Below are 23,384 nucleotides of genomic sequence, written 5' to 3'. Positions count from 1 at the left end.
CTATCAGGTTTAACCAGTCATCAGATGTTTTAGTAGATTTTCTATGTAGAGACATGGTGCCATACATGGCTCTTTTCTAAAAGCAACATTTAGAAACTGAAACAATTATTTCAGCCTATGTAAATTGTTAGTATTTTTAAGGCACCAAATTTCTTAGAACTATGGGAAATCTGTTGTCAATTCAAAGATAGTCTATTGACTATCTTTGACACTCGTGTGTTTTTGTAGTTGCAAACATGAAAAATGTATTATAAAAAGAAAACCAAACACACAGAAATGATTTTAACATTTTATCTATTCAACAAGTCTTTAGAACTAAGTAAAATTGCAAGCTAATTGGAACGTATGCAAACTTGCTGAAATAGTTACATCTGAATTACTTCTAAAATGATGAATATCCAATTTAAAATTAAATGGATTAAATTAACAATAGATTAACAATAACATTTTAAAACCAATTAAACTTGAATAAAATAAGTGCCTGCATGAATTCCATTTTGCATATTTATTCCATAAAAATTACAAATAAAGTATATCACTGCAAAATATGAGTGAATTCAATCTAACTGCAGCAGGAACACATATAACATTAATAAACTCTGCTTAAAATACCAGGATTTTAATATTCAAACACATCTGGTAAAATAAATATTTTACACCACTTGAGAGAACGGAGTGTTTACTCTTACCAGAAAGTGCTATAATTGCACAACATTTAAAAGATTAAAAACAACCACTAAATTTTAAGGAAACATCATTTAAAACTACGTTTATTTAAAACGTGGGATAGTTATTAATAAAACAGCATAATAAAATAAGTACAAAATATTTGCTTCCTTAAACATGCCACAAGCCCTTCTTCCTTTACATTTTAATTATGGTTTTGGTTGAATACTGCCGATTATTAAAACTTTAAAAAAAAATCAGGAAACTATTTTGCGATATAAAAAGTAATCTCTCTGGTCTACAGTATAGTATAAAAACATAATTAGTTCAATAATAAAAGGTGATACATCCTAAACAGATGCAGTAAAAATTTTCCTTTCCTGCTTCAACTGTTCTTCTCTCTTCAGCAAAACAAGAGAAAACAAGAATTCAATGAAATCCTGATTAAATAATCCACAGGCTGGAAAAGCTCAGAGGAAGGCTTCAAAAAATTTGAAGCAAAATAAGGCATTTTACTTAAGAGTCAAGTAAATTTATATGTAGTTTTGGTTAAGGAAAAAATTCACTGTCAAAATAGATGATAGATATAGATAGACAGATGATAGATATAGATGAATCAACTTGTTTAAACAAGCCTCAACTACCTGAGACAAGTGAGGCAAATCTCTTTGGGCCTCTGGTGGCGCAACAGGCTAATGCAGCCTATTATTAACAGCAACTGCTTGCAATATTGCAGGTTCAAGCCCCACCAGGCCCAAGGTTGACTCAGCCTTCCATCCTTTATAAGGTAGGTAAAATGAGGACCCAGATTGTTGGGGGCAATAAGTTGACTTTGTATATAGTATACAAATGGATGAAGACTATTGCTTGACATAGTGTAAGCCGCCCTGAGTCTTCGGAGAAGGGCGGGATATAAATGCAAACAAAAAACAAAAACAAAAACTTACCGTATTTTTTGGAGTATAATACGCACCTTCCCCCGTCCACAAAGAGGGTGAAAATTTTGGTGCTTCATATACATCAAATGTAGCCCCGCCCATCTGCCTCTGCCTCCCAGCAATTTGCCTCCTTGCAGGAAACAGCAAACAGCCCGTTTCAGTTTCAGCTTCAGTACAGCCTGATTAGCCCAAGCAGCTGATTGTCGGTTGGATCGGCCACCCGACCATCAGCTGTTTCAGGCTACAGGGATTGCCATTGCCTATTGCTGTCTCCGCGCACACCATTTTTAGCCTCCACTGTTTACTGTTTGCTGCAAGGAGGCAGATTGCTGGGAGGCAGAGGCACATTTTTTTTTCTTGTTTTCCTTCCGAAAAAAGATAGGTACATTTTATAATCCGGAGCATCTTATACTCCGAAAAATATGGTATTTCTGACAACATCAAGTTATGATAGAAGTACATAATTTCAGCATTTTGTCTCATAACGTCACCATGCCATATCATCATTTTGATATCATTATGCTTCATCACATATGCCATTATGTTAAGTAATAGCATAAACCAGTTTGGTCTAGTGGTTAAAACACCAGGCTAGAAACCAGGAGATTGTAAGTTCTAGTCCTGCTTTAGCCATCAAAATGGCAGGATGACTTTGGGTCAATCACCAGGAGACAGTGGGTTCCATTCCTGCCTTAGGCACGAAAACACCTGGGTGATTTTGGGGCAGACAGTCTCTCTCAGCCCAACCCACCTCATGGGGTTATTATTATGGGGGGAAAATAGGAGGAATGATTACTATGTAGATCTTTGGGACACCTGGGGCAGGTGGACCTGGTCCAGTGCTAGGCTTCCAAGGGTCTCCTCCACCCCAGAGATCCTGTGACCCACTTAATGACCTGCACATTCATTTAACAACTGCATCAGGGAGAGCAGGGATGGAGTAATTTTGCTTAATGGCCATTGTAGTATGAGATCCTAATGGCAGGTTCCATTATGGTCATATCTCAAGGATTACTTGTAATGCATTATAATTTCCAGTCTGAATATATCTATTTTACACAATATCCATTATGACAACCACCGAAAACCAAGCCTATTTCATTGAGCTTGGCGTTCTTGCAGAAATCAGTGTAATATTTAAGGAGGGAGGTGGCATACAAAAGGATATGAATCATAATCCAGTGTTTGAGTAAGGACTCCAGTCAGAACAAATTCTGCACTGTGGACATCTGCAAAATATCAAAAGAACATACAAATATGAATAATTTGAACCCCTATTTTTTGTGGCAGCCCCTGGAATACTGCTATCATGTCAACCCTAATTCTTCTTTTCTTTAGACTAGCCCAGGGGTAGTCAACCTTTTTATACCTACCACCCACTTTTGTATCTCTGTTAGTAGTAAAATTTTCTAACTGCCCACTGGTTCCATAGTAATGCGCCATGTTTTGTTGTCTGCGCATGCCTCTCGCGCATCGTGGATTGGGTTGGGGGGGCGCCGGCTACCAGCTCTGCTTGTCTGTTACAGCTGGGTGGTGTGGAGGGAGATGCGTGAGCTATTCTGGGACGAGGCTCTTTTGTTTAAAGTCGGACTATAGCACCATTTAGTTTCACTTACGTAACGCGAACTAAACTTATGCACGGGCAATACAAATAGTATATTTTCAGAAAATTAAATTATCACAGGGAATTTTATGAAAATCTAATAAAAATGTTTTTAAATAATTCTATGAATTTTTTTTAAAAAATCAATTAAATTTAAAAAAAGGAAAGTGCTTCAGTATTGGACAAAACTCCTACTGCCCATCATGAAAGCTGGAACGCCCACTAGTGGGCGGTAGGGACCAGGTTGACTATCACTGGACTAGGTAAATCCAAATTCTGCAGCCGTTCTTCATGTTTTAATCTCTAGACCTTTGACCATCTTAGTTGCTCTTCTCTGAACTTTTTCCAGACATCAGCTCAATTCTGGTAAGACGAAGCGGCTTTGGGTGCGTTAGAGCTCCCAGCTCCAGGATTTAACATATTTAGTTCTGGATGGGATTTGCTATATCGCAGACAGACCCAGTGCACAATCAGGCAGTTCTCCTGGACTTGCAACTCCTCCTCAATAAGCAGGTGGTGGTCATGTCTAGGAGGGCCTTTGTGTTGTGCGCCAGTTGCACCCTTTTCTGGATTGGGAGTCCCTGTGCTCAGTTATCTCATGGCTGGATTACTATAATGTACTCTACATAGGTCTGCCCTTGAAGAGTATCAGAAGCTTCAGCCGTTCCAGAATGCAGCTGTGCAGGCAATTCTTGGGTCCCATAGGTGACCCATGTTACACTGCTGTTTTGCAAGTTTAATAAACAAACAGCAAAACAGAACCAGTCGTAAGAAAATCCTATGCACAGTTTTAGCATTTGTATTATGGTAAAACTCTGGAGTCTGAGAGAGCATGATGAGGCAAAATGGAATTAAATGCAACGTAAATAAATCCAAAAATACATATATGTTATTATCAAATTGCATGTTTAAACATGTAAGTATCACCTAAGGATATTAAGCACCTACCTATGTTCCTGGTAAAGTATTCTCGACATAAGTGTAGATCATTTTCACAAGCGATAAGGATAATCTCTGACAAGCTCTACATTAAAAAAAAGAGGAACTGAATTAGTTGATATACAGTTTACAGTGAAATATTCCATTAAAAAAATAGAAATAACACCCACCTTATTTTGTTTGTGTTCCATAACTGTTCTGAAAGAAGGTTGTTTAGATAATAACTTGCCACCAGCCGACTCCACAATCAATTTCATAGTATATAGGCTAGGACAAATTCCAGGAGTAATATAGAAATATTTCCCCTAAAACAAGAAAAGTTCAAAGCACATTTACGTTTTACCATTTCTATGTATGTATTTAAAAGTATTTATATGTTTCTACTTTTTTCAAGGGACGTTTATGGGCACAAAAGCCTTTGTAAAAAAAAATACGTTTTTTTGTCTTAGAAAATGTATTTATGGACTTGTTTGATCATAGAAAATTGTGATTTTATGTGACCCTGAATGGTAAGAACAGTAGATGAAGGATGCCTGAGAATGTCTCCAACATTGTATAAAATATATACGAACGATCAACCAATCCTCTACAATAAATGTCTATTCATCTATGCAGATGATATAGCAGTGGGCTCATCAAGATCAACTTTTGATGCGGTAGCTGGGAAACATATGGGTAGCACTTGAAGAATTAGGACGATATTACACCATCAACAATTTAAAGCCCAACCCAAACAAGTCCCAAGTATTGCTTTCCACCTCCAAAATCAAGATGCAAAGGAAAAGTTGGATGCTATGGGGCAAGGGAACCGACTATAGCCCTGTCCAACACCAAAATATCTCGTTTTGACACCTGACAGATGCTCCCTTTTAAACCGCAATGCCTGAAAACTAAGGCTAAATCTGCTTGAGGAACAGGATCATCAGGAAATTGCTGAGCTATAAGTGGGTAATGCAACCATCTACATTGCGCACATCAGTTTTTAGCGTCCCTGCAGCAGAGAATGCTGTTCCGATGTGATGCTTCTCTGCATATGCGAAACAAGTTGATGCAGCCGTCAATGAAACAGTACACCTAGTGACAAGTGGTCTCAAACCTACATCAATTGAGAAAATCTATCCTCTCGCTGGCATTGCCCCAGTTAAGATCAGGATAGCTGAGAGAAGTAAGCAAGAGAACGATTCTTGGCGTTCTCTGAACAGACATGTGCCCCAAATATAGGAACATTATGGCAAATATAGGAACATTATGGCAAGAAAAAAACATTCTTGAGGGTACACAAGGAACAAAACTGAATTAAAAGATGGAGGAAGGAGACCACCGAGCAAGGAATAACAGATATCAGAGGAGGATATGGCTGGAGGATATGACACCCCTTATACTATATGGAGGATCTTGACAGTTGGACTGCCTAAATATAAGACCAATATGCTCAAGTGGAAGCTCTTAGCGGATAACAACACATTTGCTGTGACCCAGGCCCAAGTAGGTAGTAATAAACTTAGTCCGTGGAAAAACAAACTTTATTCGAACAGCTGGGAATTACTTCATTTCCAGCGTTGTTCAACTCAAAGTAAAACAAATGCCTCCCAACACAAATTCCTCCGTTATCTCACAAACCTTAGTCCAATTAGGCAAACTGCCAAAGGCCCTTCCTGGCAAACGTCCAGAAGCCACAAAAACAAAGGCATATACAAAGCAAAAGACGGAGCAGAAGCAAACCTGAAACTCCGCTGCTGGTCTGTTTTAAGCCTTATGGGAGGAGCCAATCATCTCTTGGCCCTACTCCCGAGTTGTCCTCTCTGCTTGAGCTGCTCTTGCCTTCTGGCAGCTCTTCTCATGCGTACATTAGGAAAAGGCTCCTCCTGTTCCTCTGCCTCACTACTATCAGCCTCTGGAGGCTCTGGAGTCCGCACCTCATTTCCCAATAGCCCTGGCCTCACCTCAGCCTCATCGCTGTCTGACTCCGTTGCCAGCTCTGTAGGCTGCTGACGGACCACAACAACATTGTGTGAATGTGGAGAGACACAGAGCCTGGCCCATCTGCTGGTATGTTGGCTACTATCAGAAAGATATACCAATAATGACTTCTTTTGGGCCAACAACAAAGCCAAAAAAGTGGCCTCGTTCTGGCAGGTTAAAGTTTGGTCTAGATACGAAAGAAAAAGATGGGGCCCATGTTCATTCAGAGAATCACAGAAAAGACAATATTTATATTTATTCCTGACCCAGGTGGACTTTTGTAAAAAACAGAAAAAGTTGAACTTATGATTTTGAAAATCAGATAGCATGGATTATAGAAAGAAGAGATGAAGAGATACATTTAGAATTGTACTTATAACTATTATAAAGATCAGAAGTCATTTTTTGATACTTTTTTCTTTCTATTTTGACTTTCTTCTTTCCACTTTTAGCTTTCTTTTTAATTTCTTTCTATTTTTTTCTTCCTTATCCTATAATAGTTTGTATTAGTTTTTACTTTTGTGTGTGTGTGTGTGTGTGTGTACGTGTGTGTGTCTATATGTGGATGTAATGCTTGTAACTTTTTTGCCAAGCAGAAAATAATGCATCCTTTACACTTTAACATTCTAGAAAATTTGTAATAGTGACTTCTTTGTTCACTATTTTGTGGAAACTCTAAATGAATCTTTTTTTAAAATTTGCATTTATATCCCGCCCTTCTCCGAAGACTCAGGGCGGCTTACACTATGTTATTAATAGTCTTCATTCTATTTGTATATTTGTATACAAAGTCAACTTTTATTGCCCCCAACAATCTGGGTCCTCATTTTACCTACCGTATAAAGGATGGAAGGCTGAGTCAACCTTGGGCCTGGTGGGACTAGAACCTGCAGTAATTGCAAGCAGCTGCTGTTAATAACAGACTGTCTTACCAGTCTGAGCCACCAGAGGCCCTTGTGCTCTAGAATAAAACTTGTTCTCTCACTTTGCTTCCGAAAAACAAGGAGCATTTCAGGCAGATAGGTGATTTTAGTACATAAAGTACAATTGATTTATTTATTTGAAATTGTTTGGTTTATATCCCACTCTTTCCTCCAGAAATTTATGAGGTTTACAAGGGATCGTTCTCCCCTAAAACACCCTTCGGAAGTTGGGAAGAGACTGAGTGACTGAGCTCAAACAGATTTGTTTTTCCTTTCTTATTACATTACCAGGCTGCTTAAAAGCATTTGTAAGAGAACATGGAAAGTGCCCTGAGAAAGTTAATCAGCTTAGAAGTTAGAGTTGTCAACCATACAATTCCTTCAACACAGCCAGGAAAAATGTGTTTAAATTAGACACGTGACCATAGGTGAGAGGCAAACAATGCTCTGCATCATCTTTTCTCCTACAAATCCAGTTTTGAGGCACAGTCCCAGTGGTGCAGTGCTTCTCAAATAGTGGGGCAGGCCCCCCGGGGGGGGGGCGCGAGGCTCCGTAAAGGGGGGCGCGTTTGACCTCGGCAAACACTGTCATAACAAGCTAAGCCCCGTGTTTACAGTCGCCTGGGGGGCGCGAAAAATGTTTTCTTCTTCCTAGTGGGGCATGACAGAAAATAATTGAGAAGCACTGCAGTGGTGGGATTCAAGTAATTTAACAACCAGTTCTCTGCCTTAATGATTTCTTCCAACAACCCATTTGCCAAACTGCTCAAAAAGTTAACAACCGGTTCTCCTGAAGTGGTGCGAACTGGCTGAATCCCACCACTGTACAGTCCTACTGGTTAGGACTTCTTAACATGTTACCAAAGGTAACAGTCATTCCTTTAAACACAAATGGAATGATCCAAAATCAAAACGTCAATCGATAGTTTTATAAATGTTGCAACATATTAGAAGTCGCTTATTCAAGCAATTTCCTGGTAGGTCTTGTTTTCAGTTAATTCTCCATCATAAACTTTAAACTAAGAATTCACACTGCCACCAAGAGTCAACATATAAAAGTACCATACATAATATATAAAACTGTAATATAAATTTTTCTGAAATTTTTTTTTTTAATTTGCATTTATATCCCGCCCTTCTCCGAAGACTCAGGGCGGCTTACATTAAATTAACTGCGCCCATAGAATTTTTCTAGAGAAGTCATTGATTCCACTTCCTAAGCACAATAGTCATGTCACATATGTCAAACTAAGATAGTGACTTGTGACTGGCTGGTAAACGGAATTAATCAATAAAGGACAACATTTCTAGCTCAGGACTGAAATGAGGGATCCTTGGTGCTTGCTTGTTTTCTTGCAAATGTTTCATTATCCTAAGTAGCTGCTAGTAAGGCGTGCCATTTGCTATCAGTTTATATTTTGGTGACTTGCCTATCTGTGTGGGAGCGGGCAGTGTTAGATATTCTTTGGTTAGGCTGTTTATTAAACAAGTTTATTAAACAAACACACTGCAACAATGCAGAATAGCAGAAAAAGGAAATGGAGTATCTATTGCAAAACATTCCAACTTGCAATTATCAAAAAGTCCTTGACCACTCCACTTAATACAGCACAACCAGCACAAACCCTAAAAAGAGTTACATTGCCATACATAAAGAATATATCAGAAACCACAAATAGACTCCTACAATCACATGGAATCAGCATAGCACACAAGCCAACCAAAACTCTTCAAAACATCCTAAGCAAACCAAAAGACCTAGCAACCCCAGAAGACAAAACAGGAGTCATCTACAACATATAACGTAAGAACTGCAGCAACCACTATGTAGGACAAACGGGCAGAAGACTGGCTGAACGCATCCATAAACGCCAACTGGCAGTCAGAAGACATGACAAAAATTCTTTAATTTCACAACATATAGACAGATTTAACCATAGTTTCATTTGGAAAAATGTGACAATCCTAGACCAGGCCAAGTCCAAAAATGCCAGGGAATTTCTAGAAGACTGTCATTCTGGCAAATCAGCCATCAATAGACACATAGACATGAACAACATCTACAGACTAGCAAAAGAGAAAAAGTTTCCAGCACCTCTACCTCAGCTATCAGCACTCAGATGAGCATAAATTAACCCCAAGGTTAACTTCAGACCAACAATCAAGAAACTGCCAAAAAGCCATCAGTAAACAACCCAACCCCGTCTCTAATACAGCCTGACCCACACAGACCGGGAAAACACCGGAATATAAATAGCAAACAGCACTTCTTACCAGCACTGATGATATTGCCTAGTTTGATTAATGAAACGTCTGCAAGAAAGCAAGCCAGCTCAGAGAGCACCAAGGACCCCTCATTTCATGCTACAAATATTCTCTTTTATTGGTAACACTAATGCCGTTCTAATCCACACTGTTTTTAGAAACTAAAAACATGAATTCCAACTAATAAAAATAATGAATTCCAACTAATGACTGCATCTCCAACGATCCATCTGTTAAGCTACTGAAGTTCGCAGATGACACAACAGTGATTGGTCTCATTCAAGACAATGACGAATCCGCATATAGACGTGAGATCGAACGACTAGCCTTGTGGTGCAACCAAAACAATCTGGAACTGAACACGCTCAAAACTGTAGAAATGGTGGTAGACTTTAGGAGAAACCCTTCCATATTTCCACCTCTCACAATACTTGATAACACAGTATCAACAGTAGAAACCTTCAAATTTCTAGATTCTATCATATCGCAAGATCTAAAATGGACAGTTAACATCAAAAACATCATCAAAAAAGGACAACAAAGACTGTTCTTTCTGCGCCAACTCAGAAAGCTCAAACTACCCAAGGAGCTACTGATCCAGTTCTAAAGAGGAATTATTGAGTCTGTCATTTGCACCTCTATAACTGTCTGCTTTGGTTCTGCAATCCAACAAGAAAGACACAGACTTCAGAGGATAATTAGAACTGCAGAAAAACTAATTGCTACCAACCTGCCTTCCATTGAGGACCTGTATACTGCACGAATCAAGAAGAGGGCCGTGAAAATATTTACAAATTCCTCACATCCTGGACATAAACTGTTTCAACTCCTATCATCAAAACGATGCTATAGAGCACTGCACACCAGAACAACTAGACACAAGAACAGTTTTTTCCCGAAGGCCATCACTCTGCTAAACAAATAATTCCCTCAACACTGTCAAACTATTTACTAAATCTACATTATTAATCTTCTCATCGTTTCCATCACCAATCTCTTTCCACTTATGACTGTATGATTGTAACTTTTTGTTGCTATCATTAAGGGTTAAATATTACCCTATGACCATCATTTGTGTTGTAAATGTTGTACCTTGATGAAAGTATTTTTTTTCTTTTTCTTTTATGTACACTGAGAGCATATGCACCAAAACAAATTCCTTGTGTGTCCAATCACACTTGGCCAATAAATTCTATTCTATTCTATTCTATTCTATTCTATTCTATTCTATTCTATTCTATTCTATTCTATTCTATTCTATTCTAATTTTGGTCTATTGGTTATTTGTGATATGTAAATTCACTTTTGAAGTAAATGGTATCCTGCTCAAGACATTAAATTCCATTTCCTTTTCAACTTGGTTTTCTGGTTCCCAATTTTTCTCAGGTTAGCCTCCTGTGGGCTTTTTTTTAGATTGAATGACATGGATTTCTCCCCTGGAATTATCCTTAAAAATCTGTTCTCTTGTTTCTATAAACTATGTTGCTGATCTTACCCTCCAGTATGTGACGATACATGAATCTGTAGCTCTCACTGAACGAACAGAATTGTACCTTAAAGAGAGGTGCCGCATGTGCTCTCTTTAGAGATTCTTCCAAACTGAAGCAGAAAAGGACTTCAGCCTCTGCATCTCGGAGCATGTAGCTTTGTTCTTCTGTAAAAAGGTGGGTGGGTGGGGGAAACATAACTTTAATCTTTCAAAACTTGAGACGGTGAAAGCATTTACTCATTCTTAAAAATTATTCTGAGAAAGTTTGAGATGCTTAAAAGTCACCTTACCGCTAGCAGTCGAAAGTTTTATACACCTCATTAATGTTCACTAAGTTTACAGAGTGGAAGATCACCCACTGGATTGACTAAATAAAGCTGCATTAGTGCCTTTAAAGAATGCATGTAAAAACTGCAATACGGGTTAGGATACCAATTGGGACTAGGAGTACCGTCACTAAGCAGTGCATCATGAAGTGCATCATCACTTGGTTGCAACTGCTTACTGACTGCTGTCCTGGCAGTACCAGTTGCCCTCATAAACCCAGGACTATGCTAATTGTTAAGAGGCAAGGAGTGGAGATGCTATGGGAGGGAGTAGGGGAATGTGGCCAATTGCTATAAAGTGCAGATGGGCTGGCAGAAGCTGTGGCTAAGTGGGAGGCTGCTATGGGTGGGCGGGCACTATGGAAGGCGGATAGGTGTTACAGAGTACAAGACCCCTGGGGTCAATTTACCGGAGCATCTTATGACCTTCCCTGCCAGCTTTGGCACTAATTCTTCCTGTGAGAAACTGACAGGAAAGGTTACAAACGGCAAATACATCACTGTGGCTCACTGCAGTATTGTGCCTTGATTGCAATCATGTGACCATGGAAATGCTACAACAGCCAGAACTTCAAGGTTCGGCCCTACATCCATTTTTTCAGCACTGCCAAAACTCCAAACAGTCACTGACAAATGAACATAAGCCAAGCACCACATGGAAGATGAAGAATGAAGCGGGGGGGGGGGGAGGAAAAAAAGAGGGGGTCAACCTAGTCTTCAAAGCACCCAAAGGAAGGACAAAAAGCAATGGAGGGAAACTAATCAAGGAGAGATCCAACCTAGAACTAAGGAGAAATTTCCTGACAGTTACATGACTCGTCTCCATTGTGAATGCTCCAACACTGAAGGTTTTAAGAAGAGATTGGGCAATTATTTTGTCTGAAGTGATATAGGGTTTCCTGCTTGAGCAGGGGGGTTGGATTAAAAGAACTCCAAGGTCCCATCCAATTCTGCTTTTCTATTATATCACACTCTTTAGACTACTAAAACAGAGGGGTTAGAGGTAGAGTCCGAAATGGATTTTTTGGATGAATTGACTTGTAAGAGACTAGTTTCAAAATGATACAGCAGTTTATTCTATTTTAGTCAAGCATAATAAAAGTAGTATTTTAGAGGGAAAAAACATTTGTTCTAATTACTTCAGTGAAGTTACCGTATTTTTCGAGGTATAAGACGCACCTTAGTTTTTGGGGAGGAAAATAAGAAAAAATCTGATTGGCAGGTGGATCGGACTCCCGGAATACATCCAATTAGCTGTTCCCAGAAGTGAATTTTAGCAACAGGTTTCTTGGTTGTGAGCTCTGTGCCTTGCTTTTTTTTTTTTTTTGCTTTTTTTTCCTGCCTCTGAAACTCCCTTTCAGAAAAATCTTTTTTCTGCCTCTGAAAGCCTCCCAAACAGAACTTCAGAAAAAAAAAAACCTCTGAAATTCTGTTTGGGAGCTTTTTTCCCCCTGAAGCTCTATTTGGGGGCTTCTTTTCTGAAGCTTCTTTCAGCCTCTGAAACCTCCGTTTGAGAAGCTGGGTGGGCTACATTCGGAGTATAAGATGCACCCAGATTTTCACCCTCTTTTTTTGGGGGGGGAAAGGTGCATCTTATACTCCAAAAAATACGGTAATTTACTTGTAAACCCAAGGACCCCAGTTCCAATCAAAGTTCCACCCTCACATTTTAAGGAAGGACTCCACAATACCTTACTTTGTTTCAACATGGCCATTTACTAACCTATAAATTTCTGACACTTGAAACATTCTTCCAACCATTCCGGTGTTACAATATGTTTTGCAACTGAAACTGCTGTCAGGAATTTTACAGTGCGGGTTACTTTACTAGCTATCACATGGGTACACTTCTGAGCAGACTCTGCTATGTCACCTCCAAGAATATAGACTTTCTAAAACGGAAGAAAAAGGGGGGAAAAAACAAAGAGTTTTAGAAGTTTTAGTCATAGGCCATAGGACCACAGACTAGAGAATGAATTGTGATTATACACTCAGTGGACAGCCATGTCCATGAGAAAAATACTTTCAAAAAACGATGCTCCATTATTACAAAGAGATGTTTGGATTCATGGCATGATCCAGTCACACATTCAATTTGTCAGTGGAGATAACCAGCACATTGAAAAAACAACTCTAAAGTCATATGAAATCTTTTAATTAAAGAAGGAATTCACCTTTATGTACTGATGTACTTGAGCAGGCTCAAATCCTGTAAAAAGAATCACTGGTGTCAGTTCTGGTGGCAGTTTTTTCGTAGGTGTTGGCAAGTCTTCGATTCTAGAAATATAAAATTAATTTAATGTTATTTTTAACTTTTTTAAAATCAAGTAACTTAATAATTATTTCCTAAATCCAAAATTAAGGCAACAGCATATAGTGCTCTGCAATGCTAAATGTCTAAATTAAAGAATTTTTTTTTCATTTAGCAGATTATAAAATAATAAGGGCATGTCTACTTTTGCTGTGATGTTTCATATTCCTTTGACTTGTCTCCCACTTCCAAATGTTGGCTCCTTGACTTGTCCCCATGGTTATACTTTTTTCCCGATATGTGTAATTCAAAAGTGTATGATGTTTAAAAATCTAAAAATAATTTCATTTCAGTAACAAGACCATTTCCAAGGAAATATTGAATTGCTTGAGCATTGCCGTTTTCTTACCTTGGCTTCTTGATTGAAGGTTGAATTACTGTTTCATTCTGCTTTGGTTTAAGCGGTAATCTCACATTCTACAATGAGACAAGGTATACATTTGGGTTTCTTTAGAGTTTTGTACCAATATCATTAAATATATATAAAAACATACACTGTATTAAAATCATGTAAGTGTACAGAACAACCCTTCCCCTGCCAACTCATAAAATTACATTTCAGGAAAATAACCATAATTAGTCATAATGCTGCCATAGAAAAAGATACATGGATACAAACCATTGTTTGATGGTTTCCAAACAATTTTCTTTATTTAAAATATGCTATCTAGCTTAGTTCACCAATTATTACATAAGCACCTAAAATATTCATAGTAGAGAAGTCAAGCCCCCAAGACATGAAGAACAGAGGCCCACCTTCATATATATTGCAAGTTCAGGATGTGGTATTATGCGCACAAGTAGAAATATGCCTATGCGAAATATGCTGAGCTCAAAAGCAACTGGGAAGGTAAGATGACATGGGACATCTAATGTGATGGTTCCTCTCTCTATACTGGGAGATCCATGGTATCTTCCTGGTTTGCAGAGCTCTGGGAGATGTAGTTGCAGAAGTAATGCTTGGAGCAATGGTGCAGGAAGACCAAAAGGGATTCTGACCAAGCACAAATACCACCTCAAAACTACACCATAGTAGCAAGAGGCAACCTAAAGTGTAGTTGTTCTCCCAAACTGTGCTAAGGGCCATCAGCTGTTGGCGTTGTTCAGGGTGAGCAATTCACTTCTTGGGAGTGAATTAGATCTTAGATTGCCCATTTGATTGTTGCAACTAATTTGCACAGCACTTTGTTGACGAAGTTGCCAATTCCTCCTGGATGAGTCTGATGTGGTTACTGGGCAGGGGTGAAATGTAAAATTTGTTACTACTGGTTCTTGGGGCGTTGCTTGGTGGTGGTGGGTAATGTGACTAGGTGGGCGTGGCCAACTTTCTAAAAAAAACTTTTAAAAACATTTTTTTCAGTCGAAGAGGTTGTAAAAAAATGCTTTTAAAAGCCTGTGATGATCAGGCAACTCAGTTGGAATCGCCAGAGGAAAAAAAGCTTTTAAAGGGTTCTGACAATCCCAGCTGAGTTGCCTGATCGACAGAACCCTTTCAAAGCATTTATTTTACAGCCTCTTGGCCAAAGAGGTTGTAGAAAAAAATGCTTTGAAAGGGTTCTGATGATCCCAGCTAAGTTGCCTGGTCATCAGAGGCTTTTTTTTTTTTTTTTACTTTTAAAAGCATTTTTTCAGTCTAAGAAAAAATACTTTTAAAAGTAAAAAAACCTCTGATGATCACGCAGCTCAGCTGGGCATGCAGGGGAAGAGGGGGAGGGATTTTTGCTATTGGTTTTCCAAACCACCCGCCGCCATTGCTACCGGATTAGGCAATCCAATCCGAACCGGGAGCATTTCACCCGTTACCAGGGTTGAATCCTGCCGTTATTTGGAACATTTTATGCCCTGCAGAGTCTTGGACAGAATACTCCTTTATTCCGAGCCAATTGTAAGCTAGACACACATTCCTCTCAAGTCTGACAGCATGTAATAGGCCACATTGGGGGATGACTGGTCAACACCTCATTTCAGGAGGAACTGATACTGGCATCCCTTTTCCTCCTTCTCGGAAAACCGCCCCTGGGTTTGCTCCCTCTTCGTCATTGCGTAGGAAGAAGAATAAAGTAGAATTGAATTTCATGCTAAGAGAATCAAGATTTAAATTTGGGTGCAACATTAATGCAAAAGAGCGTTCAACAGAATAAAGGAACTGGATGAGGCTGACTCCCCTGATTGAACAACTAGTTAGAGCTCTGCAAGCAATAAATAGTGTTCTGATTGAGTGAAACTAAATTCTGGTTTATTCATCTTCCTCTAGGAGAAAGCAGCAAGCACTTGAGCCTGGCACTTTATGGAAGCCCCATCATAACCAAGCTGGAAATTCCCAGTCAATTGGGCAAATAACACAGACACTGCATCTGATTTCCAAGGAAGGAAAGAGATGTAACCATCAGGTATAGCATCTGAGAAATTTTAACTAAAGAGTAATACAAAATATTTTAAACAATGTAAGTATTTTATAGTCCAGGATCTCTTCGTTTTTTCACATGTGTTCTTTTTTCTGTTCCCCACACATAAAGATGCCCTGAGTCCTTCGGGAGAAGGGCGGTATAAAAAATCAAATAAATAAATAAATAAATAAATAAATAAAATGTTTAAAGCAACACTACGTACCATTTGAAGTTCAGGTGACACCTTTAAAGGCACCCTCCAAGCATCTGGAATTAATGAACAGAAAGTACAAGAAACTCTTACACCAAGGCATGGTTTCTGGGATGCTCCAATACTTGGGTCAATATCTGTTAGTACATCCACTCTAATTAAGACATACAATAAAAGCCCACAGAACATTCAAACGTAACGCAATTGCCCTAGGTTGGATGAATATAATGTGGTTTCATGTAGTTTTCCCTATCATTTCTCCCTCTCCCTTAAAATGGGTTAATGAAAAGGGAGAAAATAATGGATTAAGTTAATTGACAGATTAAATTGATAAAAGACAACTCAGAACAATTAATTACATCACAGGAAAAAAGGCTACATTTAAAAGCTCTGCTTTAAGTCAGATTTCCCATTAATAATCATCTATAGAGCTAGATGATGCTGTTGTAAGACATAATTCATATTAAAGGATGTTTCATGAAATCTTCCCTTTGAACTGAATCTTCCATTTCTTCTTCTTTTGGCTAAGCTATACTTCTGCAGAAAGAACTGAAAAATGAAATGCCTATGAAATAAAATATTGCTAGAGTAGAATTTTTTTTCTTCAGATGGACATGATGTTTATTTGCATCTAAGAAATGATTTAAAAGGTTTTATTTATTCAGTTTACAGATTAATGTTAGCATAATAAATCAAATATTACTTTACCACCTGCTCTAAAAAGAAAGATCTATACTTAAAAAAATAAACTTAGATTTGAAACTAAAGACAATCAATGGTTAATTTAGTTTTTAAATTATTTTTATTTTTATGCACATTTCAAATAAATCTCATTAAACATTAAGATCCTTATTTTTGTCAACATGCTGAGTGTCAGCATTCCTGGGCCGAAGGCTTCCATGCGCTGACACTTAGTTTGTACTATCAAAAGGAGCACACACAGTGCACATAATGGAATGTCCAAAAGATACAACAAATTATTATTTTGCACTGAAATGAAACATTTGTAAAGTTTTGCACGGCTTCTTACCAAGGAGGTTTGGAACCAGATGCTGATTAGGAGCAAAGGGTTCTTGAAGACTGAAAACTGTGTACCGATTGTGCTGCGTTTGCCGCAAAGCTTCAAAATTCCCAAGTAAGATGTCACACAGCCATTGTACATTAACGCAAGGTATCCTCCACTCTTTGGCCTTTTCATACTTCACGCCAGTTGGCCTTGAAATAAGCAAAAAAAAAAAAAAAAGTCAATGACAGGAAGTAAGTCAGAATAGCTTTTCCCAAGATGATGTTTTCCAAATATATTAGGACTGCATCCCCTAAATTCTCAAACCATGCAGCTTTCAAGTAAGCACTCAGGGTGTGGAAGACTGTCAATATTACTAATTCGTTAAACTTTACATCCAATAGTACTTATTATAAATTCCATAGTATTTATATTATTATTTTTTTATAAAAATTAAAAATGATTTTGGACCCTCTTAAACCATTGGAGCATAAAATTTTGAGGGCTTCAATGCTAGTTTTTATTAGAATAAAAATAGACAGTAAAACTTAACATTGTAAATGAAGAAAAATGTACTCCAGCATTTTTAATATAACAGCATAACACAGCCAGGAAAATTAAATGCTTTTTATTCCGAAAAACGGCTGTTAGAAAAGCAGACATAAAACTGGACCCTTTCAGTGTTATCCACATTATTATTCCAAATAGGACTTACGCTTTACAGATAAGGATGGTGTTACTGCGACAAAGATACCCTGTATATTTTGCTCCTGCTAGGTAAGTCATCAACTTGAGATCAACTCTGTCACCATCCACAAAACCTGTTACAGCAATTATCTGGACAGAAACGAACGAAACAACTGTAAATACGTTGGTTATTTTATTTTTCTTTAAGTGACACTAACCTTTAACTAATTCAGTATTTCTCAAAACAAGATGCAAAAGCAACTCCCAGAATAGATTTAAGTTCCAGATTTCCTGTACATGGGCTAGAATACAAGCCATTCATCTTCTTTAACAGGAGGCCTGTCTTAAGTGAGTTAACTCCAAAAGACGAGAAGAAAGGTTAAACCTCTATGTCTCCGTGCTATTGGGCTAGATGGTTGCCTTATCTCCTGCAGAAGGTTCGAGGCAGACAGGCAACCAGCCTTTTCCCTTTGCTGTCATTAAGTCAAAATACAGGGGACAAGACCCCTTTCTCGCTCATGCGCTGGATTTAGGAGTGTGAAGTCAGTCCAGACACACCTGAAAAACAGATGGCGGGAAGAGGAATGACTAAACTTACTACCATCCCAAGACTAGGAGGCTGGGCTCACACTCCACAGAAAAGAGAAAGTTTGAGGGCCCTTTTGATTTGAAATCTCCCTCTGGTTTCCTGGATTGAGACAACAGCAGGAGTACCTTTTAATAGCTCTGATTCTCTAATTCTATCCCCTCTGGAAGAAAATTACAGTAGGGTTTGGGTTCCAGGAGGTAAATACTGTCAACTTATTTCACATTGCCTTTACAATTAATAAAGAAAGTTCACTAGGACGAAATACAGAAGTTAGAGAGATCATACTGTATCAACGCTAAAAGCACATTAACTTTAGTTGTTCTTTGTAGATGAGTGGTTGTTCAACTAGGACTACCTGCACCATGTTGTATTTCATTTGGAAACAAATTGTCAACCAGCTAATGTTTCCAAATGAAATACAACATGGTGCAGGTAGTCCTAGTTAAACAACCACTCATTTACAAAGAACAACCAAAGTTACAATGCTGAACGCAGTTCCTATGCGTTCTTATAAACTGTGACCATCGCAGCATCTCGGTGGTTACATGATTGTGATCCAGGTACTTGACAACCAATTCACAATTATAATGGCTGCAGTGTCCAACAACCATGTAATGGCATTTTCCACCTTCACAGCCAGATTCTTACAAGCAAAGTCAATGGGAAAGCTTGCAGGATAGAGGGGTTTCAGCAGGTTCTGACCAGTTCTGGAGAACCGGTAGCGGAAATTTTGAGTAATTTGGAGAACTGGCAGTAAAAATTCTGACTGGCCCTGCCCCCATCTATTCTCTGCCTCCCAAGTCCCAGCTGATCGGGAGGAAATGGGGGTTTTGCAGTATCCTTCCCCTGGATTGGGGATGGAATGGACATTTTACAGTATCTTCTCCCTGACATGCCCACCAAGCCACACCCACAGAACCGGTAATAAAAAATTTGAAACCCACCACTATTGCAGGAGGTCACAAATGGCAATTCTGTGACTGTGGGATGCTGCGATCACATGGGGTTCGCCTAACAATAACACCTGGGAGTGTCACAATTTTTGGTGTAAATCAGTGCAATCAGGTGATACTGAGTTTTATAATGTCACTTAGTGATGCGAGTTCCCAGCCCCAATTACCATTGCTAAGCAAGGATTAGCTGCAGTTATTACTTGGGTCCACATATTAATGATCGAAAAAATGGCCAAATTTTAGCATTTCCCCCTAAATATTAATAGCAGTCCCACACCGTCTCTTAATCACCTAACTGTTCTCAAATTCTCTAGAATTGCCATTTTTCAGGCAGATTTCTGACTTCTGGGGAGGGATATTTTCACAGCTTTAAAGCTGTGGGAGAACCGTAGGAGGCAAACCTGCAAAATTGTATTATCTAACTGTTTTGGTTTTTCTAAAGATAGAGCACTATGTATTTACTCATTTTTGAACTCTAAATAATAACAGTAGTGATTTCAAAGCAAAAACTTAAGATTAAGTTTCCTTACATGCTGAGAACATGGTTTTCCTCCGGGTGGAAATGCTACAGGAAAATGAAGAGCTCGATGGGGTGGTACCATTTTCTTCTTTTTTAGCACAGAATTCAGCCAGTGGGCAGTGATGCATCTTTTCCTTTCTTTCAAAGCCTACAATATTCAAATGTGCAGCAAAATGTTGTTACTATAGGTTTTAATTCACCACATTTTATAAGAACTACATAAAAATATTTTTTAAAAGGTGAACAAAATCAATGCTGGGGTCTGAAAGTTTAGATATGTATGCTATAGCACATAACACCAAGTTTTGTATGGCATTTACTTCTTAAATTTATCTCTTGAATTATGTAGTATGACTTCTTCTATTTTTTCTACATAATAATAACCAGGAGATAAACTTATTTGAGAAAAAGCAACTGCCTTCTTCATCTAGTACTGTCAGTAAATTTCCTAGTTCTCATTCGTCACCTTAAAAATTACACTATTATGTCCCAAAGATGTTTTTTTTCAAGAAGCAACTTGACTTTCTGGTTTTTCTTTGAAGACATTTCATTTCTTACTCAAGAAGCTTCTTCAGCTCAGGTCATCCTCAATTCCATTTGAAAATGAAAAGTGGAGCACTTACCTCACAAACATGATATAAGAAAACAAGAGAGTTAGAACCGAGGGAGACCACTGTTCCTCAGATTGCCAGTTGTGAATCCCTCCTTGTGAAGTGGGGCCATAGGGGTCAGTTGGGCTTGTTGGTCACGTACCTGGCTCCTTGCTGCGTGACAACAGCCCTGCCCGAGTTGCTGGAGGTGCTTGCTGGGGTGGCGGTTGAGACCCCTAGACTTATGGTCATGGGGGACTTTAACCTGCCATCTACCGGCATGTCATCAACGTCGGCTCAGGAGTTCATGGCCTCCATGACGGCTTTGGACCTGATGCAAGTAGTGGATGGCCCTACCCACATCGGGGGAGGCACACTGGATTTGATTTTCATCTCTGGACAGTGGATGAGTGATCTGGTTTTGGGAGATGTAGTCACTGAGCCGTTGTCATGGTCAGATCACTCTCTCCTTTGTCTGGACTTTCAGACTGCCACCCAACACCGCAGGGAGATGGGACCAATACGGTGGTTCCGTCCCAGGCGCCTGATGGACCCAGAGAGGTTCCTGACGGAGCTTGGGCCATTCCCTGAGGATCTTGCCCACGGCACGGCTGAAGAACTAGTCGTAGCTTGGGAACTGGCCGCGGCTGGGGCTCTGGACCGTGTCGTGCCTTTGCGGCCTCTGACCCGGCGTAGGTCTCAACCAGCCCCTTGGTTTTCTGAGGAGCTGAGGGAGATGAAACGCCGGAGAAGACGCCTAGAGAGTGTCTGGAGATCCAGCCGTTCGGAAGCTGATCGGACACTAGTTAGGTCTTTTAGTAGGACCTACCTAGTGGCACTGAGGGAAGCGAGGCGTTTTTACGTCTCCTCCCTCATTGCGTCGGCAGATAACCGCCCAGCCGCCCTGTTTCAGGTGACCCACTCCCTTCTTCAACAGGGGGTGCGGGATGACCCGTTACAAGGGCGTGCCGAGGAGTTTAGTGGTTATCTATACGATAAAATCGCTCAGCTTCGGGATGGTTTGGATCAAAATTGGGTGGATCAAGGTGAGATGTCGGAGACCCGTCTTGTCGAGACTGTTTGGGATGGATTTGATCCTGTGGCTCCCGAGGACATGGACAGGTTGCTGGGGAGGTTGAATGCCACCACATGTTTATGGACCCATGCCCCTCCTAGTTGGTGCTGGCCACACAGGAGGTGACACGAGGCTGGCTCCGGGGGATTATAAATGCTTCTCTGTTGGAAGGGGTCGTCCCTGCCGCCTTGAAAGAGGCGGTAGTGAGACCCCTCCTCAAGAAGCCTTCCCTGGACCTGGCTGTTTTAGGAAATTATCGTCCGGTCTCCAACCTTCGCTTTGTGGCGAAGATTGTAGAGAGTGTGGTGGCATGTCAATTACCCCGGTACCTGGATGAAACTGTCTATCTAGACCCATTCCAGTCCGGTTTTCGGCCCGGATATAGCATGGAGACGGCTTGATGATGGTTGATGATCTCTGGAGGGCCAGGGATAGGGGTTATTCCTCTGCCCTGGTCCTATTAGACCTCTCAGCGGCTTTTGATACCATCGACCATGGTATCCTGCTGCACCAATTGGAGGGATTGGGAGTGGGAGGCACCGTTTATCGGTGGTTCTCCTCCTATCTCTCCAATCGGTCGCAGACGGTGTTGGCAGGGGGGCAGAGGTCGACCCCGAGGCACCTCACTTGTGGGGTGCCGCAGGGGTCGATTCTCTCACCCCTCCTGTTCAACATCTATATGAAGCCGCTGGGTGAGATCATCAGTGGCTTTGGGGTGAGGTACCATCTGTACGCTGATGACACTCAGCTGTACTTTTCCACCCCGGGCCACCCCAACGAAGCTATCGAAGTGCTGTCTCGGTGTCTGGAAGCCGTACAGGTCTGGATGGGGAGAAACAGGCTCAAGCTCAATCTGTCCAAGATGGAGTGGCTGTGGATGCCAGCACCCCGGTACAGTCAGTTGCAGCTGCGGCTGACTGTTGGGGGAGAGTTATTGGCCCCGATGGAAAGGGTGCGCAACTTGGGCGTTCTCCTGGATGGACAGCTGTCTTTTGAAGATCATTTGACGGCCGTCTCCAGGAGAGCTTTTTACCAGGTTCGCTTGATCCACCAGTTGCGCCCCTTCCTAGACCGGGATGCCCTATGCACAGTCACTCATGCGCTCGTGACATCTCGCTTGGATTACTGCAATGCTCTCTACATGGGGCTCCCCTTGAAGAGCATCTGGAGGCTTCAGTTGATTCAGAATGCAGCTGCGCGGGTGATAGAGGGAGCCCCTCGTGGCTCCCATGTGACACCACTCCTGCACAGGCTGCACTGGCTACCTGTGGCCTTTCGGGTGCGCTTCAAGGTTTTGGTTACCATCTTTAAAGTGCTTCATGGCATAGGGCCGGGTTATTTACGGGACCGCCTACTGCCACCGATTGCCTCCTACCGATCCGTACGCTCTCACAGAGAGGGACTCCTTAGGGTGCCGTACGCCAGGCAGTGCCGACTGGCGACACCCAGGGGAAGGGCTTTCTCTGTGGGGACCCCCACCCTCTGGAACGAGCTTCCCCCAGGACTTCGCCAACTTCCTGACTTTTGAACCTTCCGCCGCAAGCTTAAGACACATCTATTTATTTGTGCAGGGCTGGCCTAGGGTTTTTAGTTTTAAATTTAGTTTTTAAATGGGGTTTTGTATTATTTTAACGACAGTTTTAAATTTGGCCTAATTTAATAAGTTTTTTAAATGTTGTTTTTAACTTGTATTTATTCTTATGTTTTTTATTAGGCTGTAAACCGCCCTGAGTCCTTTGGGATATAGGGCGGTATAAAAATTTGAATAATAAATAAAAATAAATAAATAAATTATCACATGGACTAGCTTTCATGGACTACAGGCACTCACAAAGGTATAAAAATCTGGCAGTGTTCCTAAGCCTGGGATGCTGAATGTATTGGAGCTCATTTTCTTGACTTTATTGTTAACTAGCCAAATATCTTAGCTGCTATATGATACCTATT

The 23,384-nt window shown here is 40.2% G+C and overlaps 1 protein-coding gene across 3 annotated transcripts in view; it reads right to left on the bottom strand.

Annotated features, from left to right (window-relative positions):
- Nucleotides 1–277: 277 nt before the first annotated feature.
- Nucleotides 278–23,384, bottom strand: part of PAXIP1 (PAX interacting protein 1) — a 47,604-nt gene continuing 24,497 nt past the window's right edge. For 2 of the 3 annotated variants that reach the window (XM_058184245.1, XM_058184243.1), the window contains 11 exons: nucleotides 19,783–19,920; nucleotides 17,739–17,860; nucleotides 17,051–17,235; nucleotides 16,033–16,076; nucleotides 13,772–13,839; nucleotides 13,286–13,388; nucleotides 12,835–13,003; nucleotides 10,850–10,950; nucleotides 4,317–4,451; nucleotides 4,156–4,231; nucleotides 1,213–2,833 (listed from right to left, as the gene is read on the bottom strand). In XM_058184245.1, the coding sequence (XP_058040228.1) occupies nucleotides 2,742–2,833; nucleotides 4,156–4,231; nucleotides 4,317–4,451; nucleotides 10,850–10,950; nucleotides 12,835–13,003; nucleotides 13,286–13,388; nucleotides 13,772–13,839; nucleotides 16,033–16,076; nucleotides 17,051–17,235; nucleotides 17,739–17,860; nucleotides 19,783–19,920 (1,233 nt within the window). In that variant the 3' untranslated portion in view covers nucleotides 1,213–2,741. The other variant, XM_058184244.1, reaches the window with a different exon arrangement.

Source organism: Ahaetulla prasina, chromosome 4, assembly GCF_028640845.1.
Source record: "Ahaetulla prasina isolate Xishuangbanna chromosome 4, ASM2864084v1, whole genome shotgun sequence".
In the NCBI taxonomy this organism is placed as follows: Eukaryota; Metazoa; Chordata; class Lepidosauria; order Squamata; family Colubridae; genus Ahaetulla; species Ahaetulla prasina.
This window is presented reverse-complemented; position numbering and strand designations above follow the sequence as displayed.